Source organism: Haliotis rufescens, unplaced genomic scaffold (assembly GCF_023055435.1).
Source record: "Haliotis rufescens isolate VD_foot unplaced genomic scaffold, xgHalRufe1.0.p SCAF_1, whole genome shotgun sequence".
In the NCBI taxonomy this organism is placed as follows: domain Eukaryota; kingdom Metazoa; phylum Mollusca; class Gastropoda; order Lepetellida; family Haliotidae; genus Haliotis; species Haliotis rufescens.
In genome coordinates, this window is record NW_025963779.1 from 25,016,862 (window position 1) to 25,034,895 (window position 18,034).

An 18,034-nucleotide genomic window follows, 5' to 3' on the forward strand; every position below is an offset into this window, starting at 1 on the left:
CATTATGCCCGTGTAATATGTGTTTGTTTGTTGTTGAACACCGGTATATGATGGTGGCATTTTGTAGTTATATCAAGGCATAACATGTAGAGACACGTGTAGAATCTTATTGCAAGATTATTTTATTATGAAATAGAACATAAAAACTAATTGAGGAGTGGGGGATTGGGATGGTGGGTTGTCAGTCCCAAACACGAACTAATTAGTTGTTGGTTAATCTTCTGTTTTACTTATCTAGTCAATTTAATATCTGATGTATTCTTCATTGTTCTACTGTCGTTTCTTGACAAGGCATCTTCACGGATTTTCATTTTCCACTGGCAACGATATGTAATATTACCGATATTATATCATATTTTCATCCTTACCCGCACTTCATACATAAATACATGTATACATTATTGACGCAAATACGATTACGTCTATAGTACAACACATATATTGAATTGTATCGAATACAAATACGAACATACCATGAATGTACATCATTAATGATACCGCATTCCCGTGCGTTTTGTCATATCAACGACTGCAGATGTGTACTTTTAAGTGTCGTTGAATGAACATCACATAATTCCGCCCATCGTCTTTACTTCCTTATTTAGCTAGCAGTGGAGGTTGTTGACAGAGGTAGTTCAACGCCAAACATCGATACCTCAAACACTTGCCATTGACAGTTGTCGAGTCCTGAATCGAAGGGTGAGGTCATGAAGCTCGGCTATTATTAGGCGATGAAGCTGTGAGTCTTCTGCACTGCTCAACATACGCAAGTTGTTTTCATCTAACATTTGTGTGGCTAACTTTACATCCGGCACACGTTACTGTGCGATGTTAATTCTAGTCTGCTCTGCTCCGCTCTGCTCTGCTCTGCTCTGCTAGTGTTACATATACCGTACATCTGTGAATCTGTATCTGAAGTACACATCATTAATATATTATTAAACTGAAGAAAAATGAATTCAGTCCACATAGCATATACATATATACGTGGTATGTTACTGAGAGAGTGTGAATCAGCTCTACCTTTTGCAATATTCAAGCAATGTTATGGCAGGCTCCTGTATATCCTGTGTTTTCGGCATGATGCAACAAAGTTTTAACCACAAGGCTACCCCATTGTTCCTCTTCCCAGTCTTCCAGATATATTTGGAGCCATGGGGTCATTCCGCACAGTGTTGCTATACTATGTTAAGTTGGGTTTTCTTAAAAGATTATGCCAATTTGTACACAAAATTAATTGTTCATTTGCGTATCATAACTGGATTACTGGTATGTCAAACATTATTACATTATAAACATTAAAACTGAATTAAAGTATGGAAGCTTTAACAGTTCAACAGCTTCAATGCAGTGTTATGAGTTATAGCCATGTATTCAGGAATTCGGTCAATTTCATCACGTCGGAAGAACCATAGGAGAATTTCATGAGTAACAGAAGCGGGGAAAGTATCTGCGCAGTTGAGTATTGATATGAGTGTATGCCAGTTACACTTGGACGCAACATAAAAAAGGTGATCAAACTTAAATAACCATTTTCATTGGAAACGAAGGGAGCATGTTATGACAGCAGTAACGAAAACGTGTTCTCCGATTGAGTTCACGCAGGGATATTGCTATTGTTATGAATTGTTTATGTCATAAAGAATACAACCGTCCTGTTCATTGCAACTGCACTTGTCAAAGTTGTGGTGACATTCTCCTCATCTGAAGCATCTCCTGCATAGCTCAAGTACAAAGTGTCCATATGGTATGAATTGACAAGAATGTGTTCGTTGTTTGATCTCGAGCTATCCAGGTCATGTCACTACCGCACACATGTTGCAGAAAGGATGATGAAATATGCTGTGATTATATATATTGTACAAGTACATCACGATTGTCGTGCAGGAAAATGTTCCACAGATTTACACGTGTAGCTTCATTGCGTACACACCAAAGAGATGAAGTTTACAAAACTTAGATAGTTGTAGGTGTATGGTACACATGCTTGCCAGCAACATGTTGACCATTCTGTCACGGTGCTGATTATTCACATAAAAGTAAAAAGAATGATTGATTTTAAGAAGCTCAGAATGATTGTAACACTTCCTTTGCGTGATATGCTACAATACATTGCGTGCATGTGCAGCGTTGCATCAGTGTAATGTTGTAAGTGTGTCGTTCGTCATCATATGACAGTTATATTTTTAAAGCGACCTCACACTCCACTGACTGACCTAAGCAAATGGACTAAATTCAACTTTCAGAATGTAATTTTCCATCACTTGTAGATGAAGTATCAGTGGACTCAAGTTTGGTAACTATTACGAAACTGTATATGCACATTCACGTTCAATCTAGGAAATTTATATAGTTATAAAGTGATTAAAAATAAAAACGTTAACAATGTTAAATCATTTATATAAGGTACTGAATGTATCAATTAGATGTTTCTATAAACTGCGTCAAAATGTATATCGACATATCATAGTTACATGGAGGTTGCGGACATGGTGTATGCATGCGAAAATGAGAGAGTATGGATCAAGTGTAACTGAGAGAGTATGGATCAAGTGTAACTGAGTGAGTATGGATCAAGTGTAACTGAGAGAGAATGGATCAAGTGTAACTGGGTGAGCATGGATCAAGTGTAACTGAGTGGGTATGGATCAAGTGTAACTGAGAGATTATGGATCAAGTGTAACTGAGAGAGTATGGATCAATGGTAACTGAGTGGGTATGGATCAAGTGTAACTGAGAGAGTATGGATCAAGTGTAGCTAAGAGAGTATAGTCAAGTGTAACTGAGAGAGTATGGATCAAGTGTAGCTAAGAGAGTACAGTCAATTGTAACTGAGAAAGTATGGATCAAGTGTAACTGAGAGGGTATGGATCAAGGGTAACTGAGAGAGTATGGATCAAGGGTAACTGAGAGAGTATGGATCAAGTGTAACTGAGAGAGTATAAATCAAGTGTAACTGAGAGAGTATGGATCAAGTGTAGCTAAGAGAGTATAGTCAAGTGTAACTGAGAGAGTATGGATCAAGTGTAACTGAGTGGGTGTGGATCAAGTGTAACTGAGAGAGTATGGATCAAGTGAAACTGGGTGGGTATGGATCAAGTGTAACTGAGTGGTCATGGATCAAGTGTAACTGAGAGAGTATGGATCAAGTGTAACTGAGTGAGTATGGATCAAGTGTAACTGAGAGAGAATGGATCAAGTGTAACTGGGTGAGCATGGATCAAGTGTAACTGAGTGGGTATGGATCAAGTGTAACTGAGAGATTATGGATCAAGTGTAACTGAGAGAGTATGGATCAAGTGTAACTGAGTGGGTATGGATCAAGTGTAACTGAGAGATTATGGATCAAGTGTAGCTAAGAGAGTATAGATCAAGTGTAACTGAGAGAGTATGGATCAAGTGTAACTGAGAGAGTATGGGTCAAGTGTAACTAAAAGAGAGTATGGATCAAGTGTAACTGAGAGAGTATGGATCAAGTGTAACTGAGGGGGTATGGATCAAGTGTAACTGAATAGGTATGGATCAAGTGTAATTGAGAGAGTATGGATCAAGTGTAACTGAGTGGGTGTGGATCAAGTGTACAGAATGGGTATGGATCAAGTGTAACTGAGTGGGTATAGATCAAGTGTAACTAAAAGAGAGTATGGATCAAGTGTAACTGAATGGGTATGGATCAAGTGTAACTCAGTGGGTATGGATCAAGTGTAAATGAGAGAGTATGGAGCATGTGTAACTGAGAGAGTATGGTTTAAGTGTTACTGAGAGAGTATGGATCAAGTGTTACTGAGAGAGTGTGGATCAAGTGTAACTGAGAGAGTATGGATCAAGAGTAACTGAGGGGGTATGGATCAAGTGTAACTGAATAGGTATGGATCAAGTGTAACTGAGAGAGTATGGATCAAGTGTAACTGAGTGGGTGTGGATCAAGTGTACAGAATGGGTATGGATCAAGAGTAACTGAGTGGGTATAGATCAAGTGTAACTAAAAGAGAGTATGGATCAAGTGTAACTGAAGGGGTATGGATCATCCGTAACTCAGTGGGTATGGATCAAGTGTAAATGAGAGAGTATGGAGCATGTGTAACTGAGAGAGTATGGATCAAGTGTAACTGAGAGAATATGGATCAAGTGTAACTGAGTGGGTATGGAGCATGTGTAACTGAGAGAGTATAGATCAAGTGTAACTGAGAGAGTATGGATCAAGTGTAACTGAGAGAGTATGGAGCAAGTGTAACTAAAAGAGAGTATGGATCAAGTGTAACTGAGAGAGTATGGATCAAGTGTAACTGAGGGGGTATGGATCAAGTGTAACTGAGTGGGTATGGATCAAGTGTAACTGAGAGAGTATGGACCAAGTGTAACTGAGTGGGTGTTGGTCAAGTGTAACTGAATGGGTATGGATCAAGTGTAACTGAGTGGGTATGGATCAAGTGTAACTGAGAGAGTATGGATCAAGTGAAACTGAGTGGGTATGGTTCAAATGTAACTGAGTGAGATTTGGATCAAGGGTAACTGAGAGAGTATGGATCAAGTGTAACTGAGGGAGTATGGATCGAGTGTAACTGAGGGAGTATGGATCAAGTGTAACTGAGAGAGTGTGGATCAAGTGTAACTGAGTGGGTGTGGATCAAATGTAACTGAGTGAGTATGGATCAAGTGTAACTGAGAGAGTATGGATCAAGTGTAACTGAAAGATTAAGGATCAAGTGTAACTGAGGTAGTATGGATCAAGTGTAACTGAGGGAGTATGGATCAAGTGTAACTGAGAGAGTATGGATCAAGTGTAAATGAGAGGGTATGGATCACGTGAAACTGGTTAGGTATGGATCAAGTGTAACTGAGTGGGCATGGATCAAGTGTAACTGAGAGAGTATGGATCAAGTGTAACTCAGAGAGTATGGATCAAGTGTACCTGAATGAGTATGGATCAAGTGAAACTGAGAGAGTATGGATCAAGTGAAACTGAGAGAGTATGGAGCAAGTGTAACTGAATGAGTATGGATCAAGTGTAACTCAGATAGTATGGATCAAGTGTAACTGAGTGAGTATGGATCAAGTGAAACTGAGAGAGTATGGAGCAAGTGTAACTGAGTGGGTATGGATCAAGTGTAACTGAGTGGGTATGGATCAAGTGTAACTGAGAGAGTATGGATCAAGTGTAACTGTGTGGGTATGGATCAAGTGTAACTGAGAGAGTATGGATCAAGTGTAACTGAGAGAGTATGGATCAAGTGTAACTGTGTGGGTATGGATCAAGTGAAACTGGGTGGGCATGGATCAAGTGTAACTGAGTGGGCATGGATCAAGTGTAACTGAGTGAGTATGGATCAAGTGTAACTGAGTGAGTATGGATCAAGTGAAACTGAGAGAGTATGGATCAAGTGTAACTGAGAGAGTATGGATCAAGTGTAACTGTGTGGGTGTGGATCAAATGTAATTGAGAGAGTATGGATCAAGTGTAACTGAGTGAGTATGGATCAAGTGAAACTGAGAGAGTATGGATCAAGTGTAACTGAGAGAGTATGGATCAAGTGTAACTGTGTGGGTGTGGATCAAATGTAACTGAGAGAGTATGGATCAAGTGTAACTGAGAGAGTATGGATCAAGTGTAACTGAGTGGGTGTGGATCAAGTGTAACTGAATGGGTATGGATCAAGTGTAACTGAGTGGGTGTGGATCAAGTGAAACTGAGAGAGTATGGAGCAAGTGTAACTGAGAGAGTATGGAGCAAGTGTAACTGAGTGAGTATGGATAAAGTGAAACTGAGAGAGTATGGAGCAAGTGTAACTGAGAGAGTATGGATCAAGTGTAACTGAGTGGGTGTGGATCAAGTGTAACTGAATGGGTATGGATCAAGTGTAACTGAGTGGGTATGGATCAAGTGTAACTGAGAGAGTATGGAGCATGTGTAACTGAGAGAGTATGGATGAAGTGTTACTGAGAGAGTATGGATCAAGTGTAACTGAGTTGGTGTGGATCAAGTGTAACTGAGAGAGTATGGATCAAGTGTAACTGAGAGAGTATGGATCAAGTGTAACTGTGTGGGTATGGATCAAGTGTAACTGAGAGAGTATGGATCAAGTGTTACTGAGTGGGTATGGATCAAGTGTAACTGAGAGAGTATTGAGCATGTGTAACTGAGAGAGTATGGATCAAGTGTAACTGAGTGAGTATGGATCAAGTGTAACTGAGTGGGTATGGATCAAGTGTAACTGAGAGAGTATGGACCAAGTGTAACTGAGTGGGTGTTGGTCAAGTGTAACTGAATGGGTATGGATCAAGTGTAACTGAGTGGGTATGGATCAAGTGTAACTGAGAGAGTATGGATCAAGTGAAACTGAGTGGGTATGGTTCAAATGTAACTGAGTGAGATTTGGATCAAGGGTAACTGAGAGAGTATGGATCAAGTGTAACTGAGGGAGTATGGATCGAGTGTAACTGAGGGAGTATGGATCAAGTGTAACTGAGAGAGTGTGGATCAAGTGTAACTGAGTGGGTGTGGATCAAATGTAACTGAGTGAGTATGGATCAAGTGTAACTGAGAGAGTATGGATCAAGTGTAACTGAAAGATTAAGGATCAAGTGTAACTGAGGTAGTATGGATCAAGTGTAACTGAGGGAGTATGGATCAAGTGTAACTGAGAGAGTATGGATCAAGTGTAAATGAGAGGGTATGGATCACGTGAAACTGGTTAGGTATGGATCAAGTGTAACTGAGTGGGCATGGATCAAGTGTAACTGAGAGAGTATGGATCAAGTGTAACTCAGAGAGTATGGATCAAGTGTACCTGAATGAGTATGGATCAAGTGAAACTGAGAGAGTATGGATCAAGTGAAACTGAGAGAGTATGGAGCAAGTGTAACTGAATGAGTATGGATCAAGTGTAACTCAGATAGTATGGATCAAGTGTAACTGAGTGAGTATGGATCAAGTGAAACTGAGAGAGTATGGAGCAAGTGTAACTGAGTGGGTATGGATCAAGTGTAACTGAGTGGGTATGGATCAAGTGTAACTGAGAGAGTATGGATCAAGTGTAACTGTGTGGGTATGGATCAAGTGTAACTGAGAGAGTATGGATCAAGTGTAACTGAGAGAGTATGGATCAAGTGTAACTGTGTGGGTATGGATCAAGTGAAACTGGGTGGGCATGGATCAAGTGTAACTGAGTGGGCATGGATCAAGTGTAACTGAGTGAGTATGGATCAAGTGTAACTGAGTGAGTATGGATCAAGTGAAACTGAGAGAGTATGGATCAAGTGTAACTGAGAGAGTATGGATCAAGTGTAACTGTGTGGGTGTGGATCAAATGTAATTGAGAGAGTATGGATCAAGTGTAACTGAGTGAGTATGGATCAAGTGAAACTGAGAGAGTATGGATCAAGTGTAACTGAGAGAGTATGGATCAAGTGTAACTGTGTGGGTGTGGATCAAATGTAACTGAGAGAGTATGGATCAAGTGTAACTGAGAGAGTATGGATCAAGTGTAACTGAGTGGGTGTGGATCAAGTGTAACTGAATGGGTATGGATCAAGTGTAACTGAGTGGGTGTGGATCAAGTGAAACTGAGAGAGTATGGAGCAAGTGTAACTGAGAGAGTATGGAGCAAGTGTAACTGAGTGAGTATGGATAAAGTGAAACTGAGAGAGTATGGAGCAAGTGTAACTGAGAGAGTATGGATCAAGTGTAACTGAGTGGGTGTGGATCAAGTGTAACTGAATGGGTATGGATCAAGTGTAACTGAGTGGGTATGGATCAAGTGTAACTGAGAGAGTATGGAGCATGTGTAACTGAGAGAGTATGGATGAAGTGTTACTGAGAGAGTATGGATCAAGTGTAACTGAGTTGGTGTGGATCAAGTGTAACTGAGAGAGTATGGATCAAGTGTAACTGAGAGAGTATGGATCAAGTGTAACTGAGTGGGTATGGATCAAGTGTAACTGAGAGAGTATGGATCAAGTGTTACTGAGTGGGTATGGATCAAGTGTAACTGAGAGAGTATTGAGCATGTGTAACTGAGAGAGTATGGATCAAGTGTAACTGAGTGAGTATGGATCAAGTGTAACTGAGTGGGTATGGATCAAGGGTAACTTAGAGAGTGTGGATCAAGTGTAACTGAGAGAGTATTGATCAAGTGTAATTGAAGGCAGTCTGATCAAAAGCAAAGAAACAGCAACTCTCACAAACCAGAAGGTTGAACAAAAATACTTTTCGAGTCGAAAAATCGGACACTCTTCCAAAATTAAGTTGTATCCTTCACGTATCCATACATTATACATTGTACAAAACCCTCCTAGCTTACCCCACGTGCAAAAATCAGACATGTCTAATCATGTATAACGAGTAAGGTAACAGATTTGGGGGGCTAGCGGGGATTACGCCTGCTGTTTTTGGCGAACATTCCAGTAGAATCGATGGCGAGTTTAAAAGTTCACGTTGTACGCATGATATCCTCTGCACAATGAGAACCAGACTTAATATGCACTCTGAAAGAAATCTGCCCCGTCAGGAATGGCATGGGGCAAACTGACGACATTAGCGTATATTGTCCAAAGCCTCTCCCCTTTCCTTTGTATATCTCCTTCAGGTCCCCCCCGCAAGCCCGGGGCAAGCATTCTTTAGACAATATATGCTCGAGGGTTGGGGGCAAGGTGCTACCCTGCTGCGATGAACCAGACACCTGGTCGGGCTTATTTGTCGAAACCACCCAACCGTGTTTAATAAAACCTTCAGTAAGAACCACTGCGTCAGAGAATGGAAACAATAGCTTAAAGAGGAACAGCGGTACAAAAAGTATTTCCCAATAGTCACATAAAATTGCGTTATAGGACGGCTTAGGGTCAGAGCATATTGTTGAGGGTAAGGTACAGTTTGTTATACATTAAACGTCAACGCCAAAGAATACTCTCGATTTACCGCCGAAACAGATTCCATTTGGCTATTCAAAATAGTGATGAACATTATTTAATGGATCACTGAAATGTCTCTCTACATTTCAAACACCTATGCTTGTTTAATTAATTTACAGCATAGTCAAGAAAAGCATCACCATTGACATATAGTCTCTATTGAAGGTGTGTGTGTTTAGTGGGGAGGGGGAGGTCGCATATTGTGATTTGGCAATTCAAAAATGTGTAATAGTTTTTGTATATAATATAGTTTAATATAAACCAAATGAGTTGGTTAGTGTGGTATTATACGTTTAGCATAGCCGATCACCTGTGCAATTTTCAAATGTATAATTCTTCAGTACTATTCTCGAGAAAAGGTATGGTGGATGGGTGGGTCCCACTCCTCTATCTGGGTCTATGTAAAACACTCAAAGAAGATATCTATTCATGTTATGAAATATTCATATATTTATCACATAAATCAAATATTATTTATACTCATAATATAAAAAAATTGAAACTTGCACTCACTGCTGAAATAAACCAATGAAACTTTTTTTTTATTGTGATAAATACAAATCATTATTTCGACATGAAGTCGACGTGTTGCTTGGGTAGAGGTGTGTAGGCGATCACTGCGTGAAGCAATCCATATACGTATATCACAATCCTGAGATAACACTGACCACCACGTTGTTTTCCACGTTGATATGAGACGGAGATCAGACAGCAAATACAGACACACACATACCATATGTGTGCAATGCATGGGTCATTACCGTGATATATATGACACTTTTATCATTGAGGGCTGACGTTTTAATTATTCTTTCATATGTACAATTTATTTAAGTGTGCAATGTTGCAGTTATCGCATAATTGCATATATTGTGTATGTAGTATTATGTATATTGTATATTGTAAACGCATTGTTATTGTTGACGTGATTCACTGAAAATTCAAAACGTCAACATTATATAAGGTGAAGCCAAATTCAACCCACCCTCGTAATGTTGCGTGAGAATATATAAGCGCAGTTCACGATCCTCGAGGCAATATCACACAAACCTGTTTACCCCATGCTGATTTCACCGTTAATTGTTTACCGGGGAATCCCCACCCACAGATCGCAGACATGATGCTCTTTTCGCAGTATATAATTCAATAAGTTGTCTGGAAGATATTTAGTTTTGGACATAACAGGTTTATTTGACACTGTGTGAAATTCCACATGAGGCCCCGCGAGTGTCACGTTTAATGCATTTCGCCAGTAGTTTTAGTCAGCCCCGGCGGCTGCTGGAATCATTGTTGATATCATGTGACTATGACGCGTATTCAGTCTCGTTTTGAGATTGACCCCTGACATCCCGTCTTGTTACCGGCCTGTGTATAAAAGAGCAAGCGATCGGGGTATCGTCATATTTCTCCTTCATTGCAAGAGAGATTTTGAGCGGCTCTGACAACAAGTCTATCAACGACACAGCGACCATTCACCTGACAGCTGTTTTCCAGTATATACTGAGGATTATCAACTGTGTGCGAAACTCTTATAAGTAAGTATATCAACCGTTGTTGCATCATATGGGAATATTGAAATTGCTAATATGCAAGTTGCGATTTTCAACATGCTTTGACAGTCGGCTCCCTGTGATATTTGAACCAAGACGATTTCACCCTTCTCAGTAAATAGGTCAGGTAAATACTCTAGATTGTAAAACTAATTATGTTTCGTTATGCATGGCTTTAATACAGGAATGTACAGTGTATGTTGACGGAAAATATGTCCGCCTCGTGTCACTAACTGACTATGATTACAAATAGTAGCGCTGTAAACCAAACACATCTAAAACAGCACGTGTTCACCTTATGTGTTCGGCCACGTGTTTATGCGACAGGCACGTTGCTTTTCTCATAATAATACCTCAGCTTACATGCCTGAAACTACATATTGTCCTCGTAGTCTAATATGTTCTCGCGTTGATATGCTGCGCTGCTCTCGACATGGCGGCAGTTCATACCATGTATTTGTCAGCGCTCGATGTAGTTATATATTTTTATTTAAGTTCAGGGGTAGACTAACATCTAATCTCTGAAATGAACATATCGTACAAAAGAAATATCAGTTGTTAAATTATCTTAATAAAAATATAATAAAAAGAACCCCAGAGACTCTCTTCATAATGAAGTAATCTAGACTTGCCAACATTATAGACTTGCATGGGCTGTATCTGATATATTTGTATCAGGGTCTGTAAGACAGACTAGTTCACGGGTAGAAATCGTTTTAGCGGTTCATTTATCCTTTAGATACGTAAATGATTTATTAAATGTTAATCTTATTTTGTGTCCGTGATTTGTTGTACACTCGTTAACTTATCTATAAAAATCGAATATTCAATAAAAAATAATGTGCCTTTTTTGTCTTGCATTATATACTAAGTATCCTTTTTAACTTTTTTTCAGGACTCCATCATGCTGATAAATGACAAAGTCGAAAAAGTCAAGCGCCTCCCTGGCGTTGTCCCTCACACCACCACCCTCCCCGACGGCCGCTTAGTCATCATCGACACCATGAGCGACTCCCAGCTGTCGGAAACCTTCGGCCTCATCCAAGCTGCGGCCCAGAGCGGCCATGGTTTTGGGGTGGATGAATACACCTCAGAGAAGGAATTCCGTGAAGACATCGACGGCAGCTTCAACTTCGCCGTAATGAGCAAGGACACTGGAGAGATGGTTGCTGCATTTATGTTGGCCATCAGCAAGTATTACCGTGGCTGCAGCGTTGCCGACCCTTTCATCATTGTAAAGAAGTCAGAGAGAGGCAAGGGAATCGGCGAGTTTTGTCTCCAGATGTGTGTTGACTTTGCTCAAGATTTGAACTTCATGGGAATGTATGTGGACACTTTCAGCAACAACCGTGGCATGATCAAAATCATCGAAAATGTTGGCGGATTCACCCAAGTCGGGTGTCTTCCCATGGGCGGCAAGATGAAAGATGGTTCCATTGTAAGTTCAGTCATCTTCTACAAAGATTTCAATCCATAAACTATTGACTTTTCTTCCATGGCTTTATCTCCATTACGTCTCTACGTAGTGTACACGTCATCGCGGCTGTGATGACGTCACAACAAGGTGTTATCTGCATGAACCACAGGTAACACTCAGAGAGAGCCACTTCCGGTTAGAAGAAGCCCAGTTCCGCTTTCGTTCGCTGTCCAGTGCGAATGGTGGAGCCTGCTCGGTATATAGCTACGCTGGGTCAACCGGATTGCCTTGTAGACTGGTAAACATCGGATTGAATAGAAATGTGCAATGAGAAACGTATTGTTCATGCAACAGTATTTGTTAGTCTCGCAATAAAAAGAATAAACATAATATTAGCAAAACGATTTGTTTCGTTCTTTTTTTTTTATAAATAAATACCAATACCCATGATGTCTGTAGCATCGTTAGTACCAACATTAACACATCATTAGATGCTTGGCATTAAAGGAAACTTTGGCTGACGTCCGTGAGAATCTTGTCCTTTTCGGTAATGGGAGATTTTTCAAAGGCAGTGGGAGACACGGCTGGCAGGGTTGTGCAGGGTTGTTCATGGGTTCGAATCCCGGACTATGGCTCCCCACATCCAAAGTATGACATCAATGGTTACTGAAACGTTAGGAGCCTATACGAAGGAGGAGTTGAACACATATTTGCATGTATTACTCTACAATACAGTAAACTACGTTTATAACGAACACGCTTATAACGAACTGACGGATATAACGAACTGTGTTTTTGGCCCCGTCCATTTGCTGTATATATGTTGTAAATATGCTTATTACGATCTACGGTTATAACGAACTAAATTTAGTGGTTCCTTTGAGTTCGTTATAACCGTAGTTTACTGTACCCTCCTGCTCACAGGACGCATTTTAACCAAATACACACACAAGCAGCATACATGTATGTCTGCATGCATCAAATTGTTAAGGCATCCTCTGTTGATGAAAATGGTCAAAATTGGCTACCACACTGTCATCAAGTATCTGCAGCTAAAATGGTTAATTCCAACAGCCAGGTATCCGAACATGTAGTCAAGTTTAGGGAGTTATGCACCCTCCTTTCACCACTGTTGGCAGCGGACATCAAGAGAGGGGGAGAGAGCCCTGAAGATGATCCATGATGCATGATCAGAAAGACTTCCAACTGCAACCACTGAGGAAACTTGATAAAATACATAAAATTGATTATGAATGATGATACCATTACTCATGAGAGAGTTGTTCGCTCGTCACGCCGAAGACCCGGGTTCGATTCCCGTCATGGGTACAATGTGTGAAGCCCATTTCTGGTGTCCCCCGCCGTGATATTGCTGGAATATTGCTAAAAGCGGCGTAAAACCATACTCACTCACTCACTCACTCACTCACTCATGAGAGAGTTGAGAACATTCTGAACTGGACTGGACATGACAAAGGCTTCGGCACGCAGAGTTCCAAGTCTTCGGACTCCTGATCAGAAACGCTCCAGGTGCCTCATCTCTCGTGAGAGATTACTGCGTTGTGAGTGAGTTAGTGAGTTGGGTTCATTACACAGTTTTCCAGTTATATCACGGCGTGTCAGCTTGGTGTAGGTGGCAAGCCCGAAGTGATGCAGGTCTTAGACGTTTATCGCTTTGCTGAAACCCATGAACACGGGTATCGTGGTGATCAACCTAGAAACATAATCGGGTCGAACCGGGATTCGAACGCACGATGACACGTTTATGGTGTGCCCAAGGGGGACGACTCTACACAGTGAATTGTACGCCGCTGTGAAGCAGACCCAGCTCATTTTGTAACCATCGATGAGTCTTTGGGTGACAGGTATCAGTCAGAGATTAAACAACAGGCAGAGCAGTGGAAACATCCAAAGTCGCATTGGAAAGAAAAGCAAAATATGTTCCATCTGGCTAGGTGATGGCATCGGCTTTTAAGAACTCCATACTCAAAAGTAATCTCTGTTAAAAGCAGAGTTCATTGTACGATTCCAGTTATATCATAAGCATGTGTCTAGATTCTACAACTTTTGTATGAGTGAGTGAGTATGATTTTACGCCGCTTTTAGCAATATTCCAGCAATATCACGACGGGGGACACCAGAAATGGGCTTCACACATTGTACCCATGTCGGGAATCGAACCCGGGTCTTCGGCGTGATCTTACTACTAAGATTTCAAAGAGCATCATACGACTCTTGCTCAGGAGTTGTTTCATCAAGGTTATAATAACATATAAGGCCTCAGAAAAGTTTTTATAAAACGTTTTATGGTAGACAGGTGGTAGACATTCCCAAATTTGACGCATTAGTGACAAACTGATCTCCGCGTGACAAATTGCTCCCGTGTTTTTAGGTGAATAGTTGACTTGCCTTTGCATGTGTTTCTGACAGGTGCCACCAAAGTGGGAAAGGGGGAGGCGGCGGGGGTTGGGGGGGGGGGGGGGGGCAGGACACGCTCACCTTTTCGCGAACACCTAGTATCATTACTATTAAATGGTGATTCATAAACACTTGCTCATGATATAGTCGGAATCGTACAATCGGCTCTTTATTGTCAGAGATTTCTTAGAAATATGGAACGGATTATGTGCCTTTATCCACTTTTTCAGTTGCGGTTACGACCTTAGCGTGCTGGACATTCATGTCGACGTTCATCGGGTTTAGATATTTAGCCATGTTTCAGGTTGCACCGTACTCTCTCTACTGCAGACAGCTCGTTCCACAGTTCTGTCAGGAACTCAGTCCACCAATGTTTTCTACTATCCGTCGTTTATTAGGTTTATTAGCATTTAGTAAATAAGACTTACTCGCTGGTTTTTTATTTTTCGTTTTCTGTTGAATAAGATCTGTTAACCCAACTGAAGCTATGTCAATCTGTTCCGCTTGGAAGTTTGCCAAGAAAATCACTGTTTGACGTCATATATTTTGTATATCGCACAGTGTTGTCGGCGGAAGCACGATATCGTGCTTTTTTAACTTCGTCGATACTACATGTCCACTGTAGCATAGCATGATCTAGTTTGGTTTCCATATGTTTGTTTTGTTTGTTTGTTGTTTTACGGCGCACTTAGCAATATTCCAGCTATATGACGGCTGTCTGTAAATATTCGAGTCTGGACCAGACATCACGAGCATCGATCCACACAATCGGGATACGATGACATGCATCACCCAAGTCAGGGAGCCCGACCACCCGATCCCGTTAGTCGCCTCTTACGACAAGCATAGTCGTCGCCTTATACGGCAAGTATGGGTTGCTGAAGACCTATTCTAGCCCGGATCTTCACGGGTCTGGTTTCCATATGACCACCGACTATGTCAACAATATATATGTCCTTTTTCTAGCATTACGTTGGTATCAGTGACTTAAAATTGACTGAAATTATCATGATTTGTAGGGGATTATACCATGATCAACCACTGACTGGCCACGTGTGGAAACACATGTAAAATCATCCGACGACCATATGCATGACAAGAAAGAATTCTCGCCTTCGACGTAGTTTGCCAACTCACATCTACTATTAAATACACCACAAGTATACAAGAGTTCTCCACAAGTCTGACATTCTCGTATGTGTAACAGTAACGTATTAAACTTTGATTACGTAAGGTAAAACCAAACCCATTCCACACCAGTTCCCTGCCCTCGTGGTTAAATTACTCAATCGTGTCTACCACATGCTTATTGCCGCGTTAATCGTTTCCTGGGGAATCCCCAGCCGCTCAACACAAACAAGATAATTTTGTCCAAGTCAATGTTTTCGATAATTTGTCTGAACAATATTTAGTTTGGCAAATAACAGTTTTATTTGACAATGTGTCAAATCCTGCATGACGCCCTGTGATTGACATGTTTACCACATTTCGTCATATGTATAGACCAGGCGGCTGCGGGAAATATTGTTGATATCACATGACGAAGACAGGTATCCAATCTCGCTCAGAGATTTGTCCTGACATTCCGTCCCCTTCTACCGGCATGTGTATAAAAGAGCAAGTGATCAAGGCTATCATCACACTTCTCTCTTCACTGCAAGACAGATTTCCAGCAGCTCTGACAAGTTTTGCTACCAACGGCACCGTCTCCAGTTACCTGACAGGTGTTTTCCGGTACATACCGTGGATTATAAACCGACTGCAAAGTAAGTATATCTATCCTTGTTGCAATACTCGCGAATATCGAAATTTGAAATGTGGATGAATCTACCTCAAATGTTTTATGTGACTTATTTCGTAATATCTAATTATCTTATATGTCTATAGTGGAACAGGGGGCACGGGTGGCCTAGTCGTCCAAGGCGCCGCAATTCGCTGTGCAGAGTTGCGTCCCTGGGGCACGCCAGAAACCTATGCTTGTGGGTTCGATTATGTTTCTATGTTTGTCAGCACTATACCTGTGCAGGGCTGCGTCCCTGGGGCACGCCAGAAACCTATGCTTGTGGGTTCGAATCCCGGTTCGCTCCGATTATGTTTCTATGTTTGTCAGCACCATACCCGTGCTCGTGGGTTTCACCGAAGTGGTAAACGTCTGAGATCACTTCGGGCTTTCCTCCCATATTTTACATTTTCCTCCCGTGATATAACTGGAATAATGTTATAAGCGGCGTTAAACCAAACTCACTCACTCACTCACTCACTCACTCACTCACCAACATTACTGGAACATACTGCCATTTCGATTCCTGAATTTGTCGACTAAAACGGAGGTACATATAACTGTGAGCTAGTTAGCATTTCCTTCACAACCCTCAAATTTTAGCCTCCATTTAAGAAAAGACTTACAGAGATTGCATTCCCCATTGCTCCAAAATTGGGTGCAATGTCCAATTGTTCAGGTCACAGACTCACGCAAAGTCTTCCAATAACTTTAACAGTTCCCTTTCTGTTTTCTTCTTGCATGAGTATTTCATTGTACATTAAGTATCCTCTTTTTTCAGGACTCCATCATGCTGATAAATGACAAAGTCGAAAAAGTCAAGCGCCTCCCTGGCGTTGTCCCTCACACCACCACCCTCCCCGACGGCCGCTTCGTCATCATCGACACCATGAGCGACTCCCAGCTGTCGGAAACCTTCGGCCTCATCCAAGCTGCGGCCCAGAGCGGCAATGGTTTTGGGGTGGATGAATACTCCTCGGAGAAGGAATTCCGCAAAGACATCGACGGCAGCTTCAACTTCGCCATAATGATCAAGGACAGTGGAGAGATGGTTGCTGCATTTATGTTGGCCATCAGCAAGTATTACCGTGGCTGCAACAGCGTTGCCGACCCTTTCATCATTGTAAAGACGTCAGAGAGAGGCAAGGGAATCGGCGAGTTTTGTCTCCAGATGTGTGTTGACTTTGCTCAAGATTTGAACTTCATGGGAATGTATGTGGACACTTTCAGCAACAACCGCGCCATGATTAAAATCATTGAAATTGTTGGCGGATTCACCCAAGTCGGATGTCTTCCCATGGGCGGCAAGATGAAAGATGGTTCCATTGTAAGTTCAGTCATTTTCTACAAAGATTTCCATTCATAATATATTGACTTTTCTTTCAAGGCTTTGTCAGTTACGTCTCTACGTGGTGTACACGTCATCGCGGCTATGATGACGTCACAACAAGGTGTTATTTTCACGAACTACAGATAACACCCAGAAGGAGTCACTTCCGGTTAGAAGAAACCCAGTTCCGCTTTTGTTCACTGTCCAGTGTGGTCAGTGGAGCCTGCTCAGTATGTATGTACGCTGGGTCAACCGGATTGCCTTGTAGACTAGCTAACCCTCGGATTGTTGTTGTATTGTTCATGCAGCAGTATTTGTTAGTCTGACAATAGAGAAATAAATACAATACAAACACAATTCGTCTGATTTAAATTGAATACATATTCGCATGATGTGTTCTTTGAACCATGCAGCATCTGGAGCATCGCTAGCACCAACACATAACTAACTCATCACTAGATGCTCTGCATTAAAGGAAACTGAGGCTGACTTCCGTCAGAATCGTGACCTTTAGAGTAAGAGGAGTCTGGTGATTTTGCAAAGGAGGATAGGGGCACGGGTGTCCAGGTGGCTTTAGGCCATGTAATCGCAGTGCAGAGTTGAGCCCCTAAAACATTCCATGATCTTTGTTT

General features: G+C 41.4%; 2 protein-coding genes across 2 annotated transcripts; both read left to right on the top strand.

The window, feature by feature from the left end:
* The first annotated feature begins 10,277 nt into the window (after positions 1–10,277).
* LOC124131678 lies at positions 10,278–12,275 on the top strand. Its single transcript, XM_046495121.2, has 2 exons — positions 10,278–10,442; positions 11,353–12,275. Exon 2 carries the CDS (start codon positions 11,362–11,364, stop codon positions 11,932–11,934), a length of 573 nt encoding a protein of 190 aa, XP_046351077.1. The 5' UTR covers positions 10,278–10,442; positions 11,353–11,361; the 3' UTR covers positions 11,935–12,275.
* A 3,647-nt stretch (positions 12,276–15,922) lies between these two features.
* Positions 15,923–17,742, top strand: LOC124131676. Its single transcript, XM_048381898.1, has 2 exons — positions 15,923–16,058; positions 16,854–17,742. Exon 2 carries the CDS (start codon positions 16,863–16,865, stop codon positions 17,436–17,438), a length of 576 nt encoding a protein of 191 aa, XP_048237855.1. The 5' UTR covers positions 15,923–16,058; positions 16,854–16,862; the 3' UTR covers positions 17,439–17,742.
* Positions 17,743–18,034: the final 292 nt, after the last annotated feature.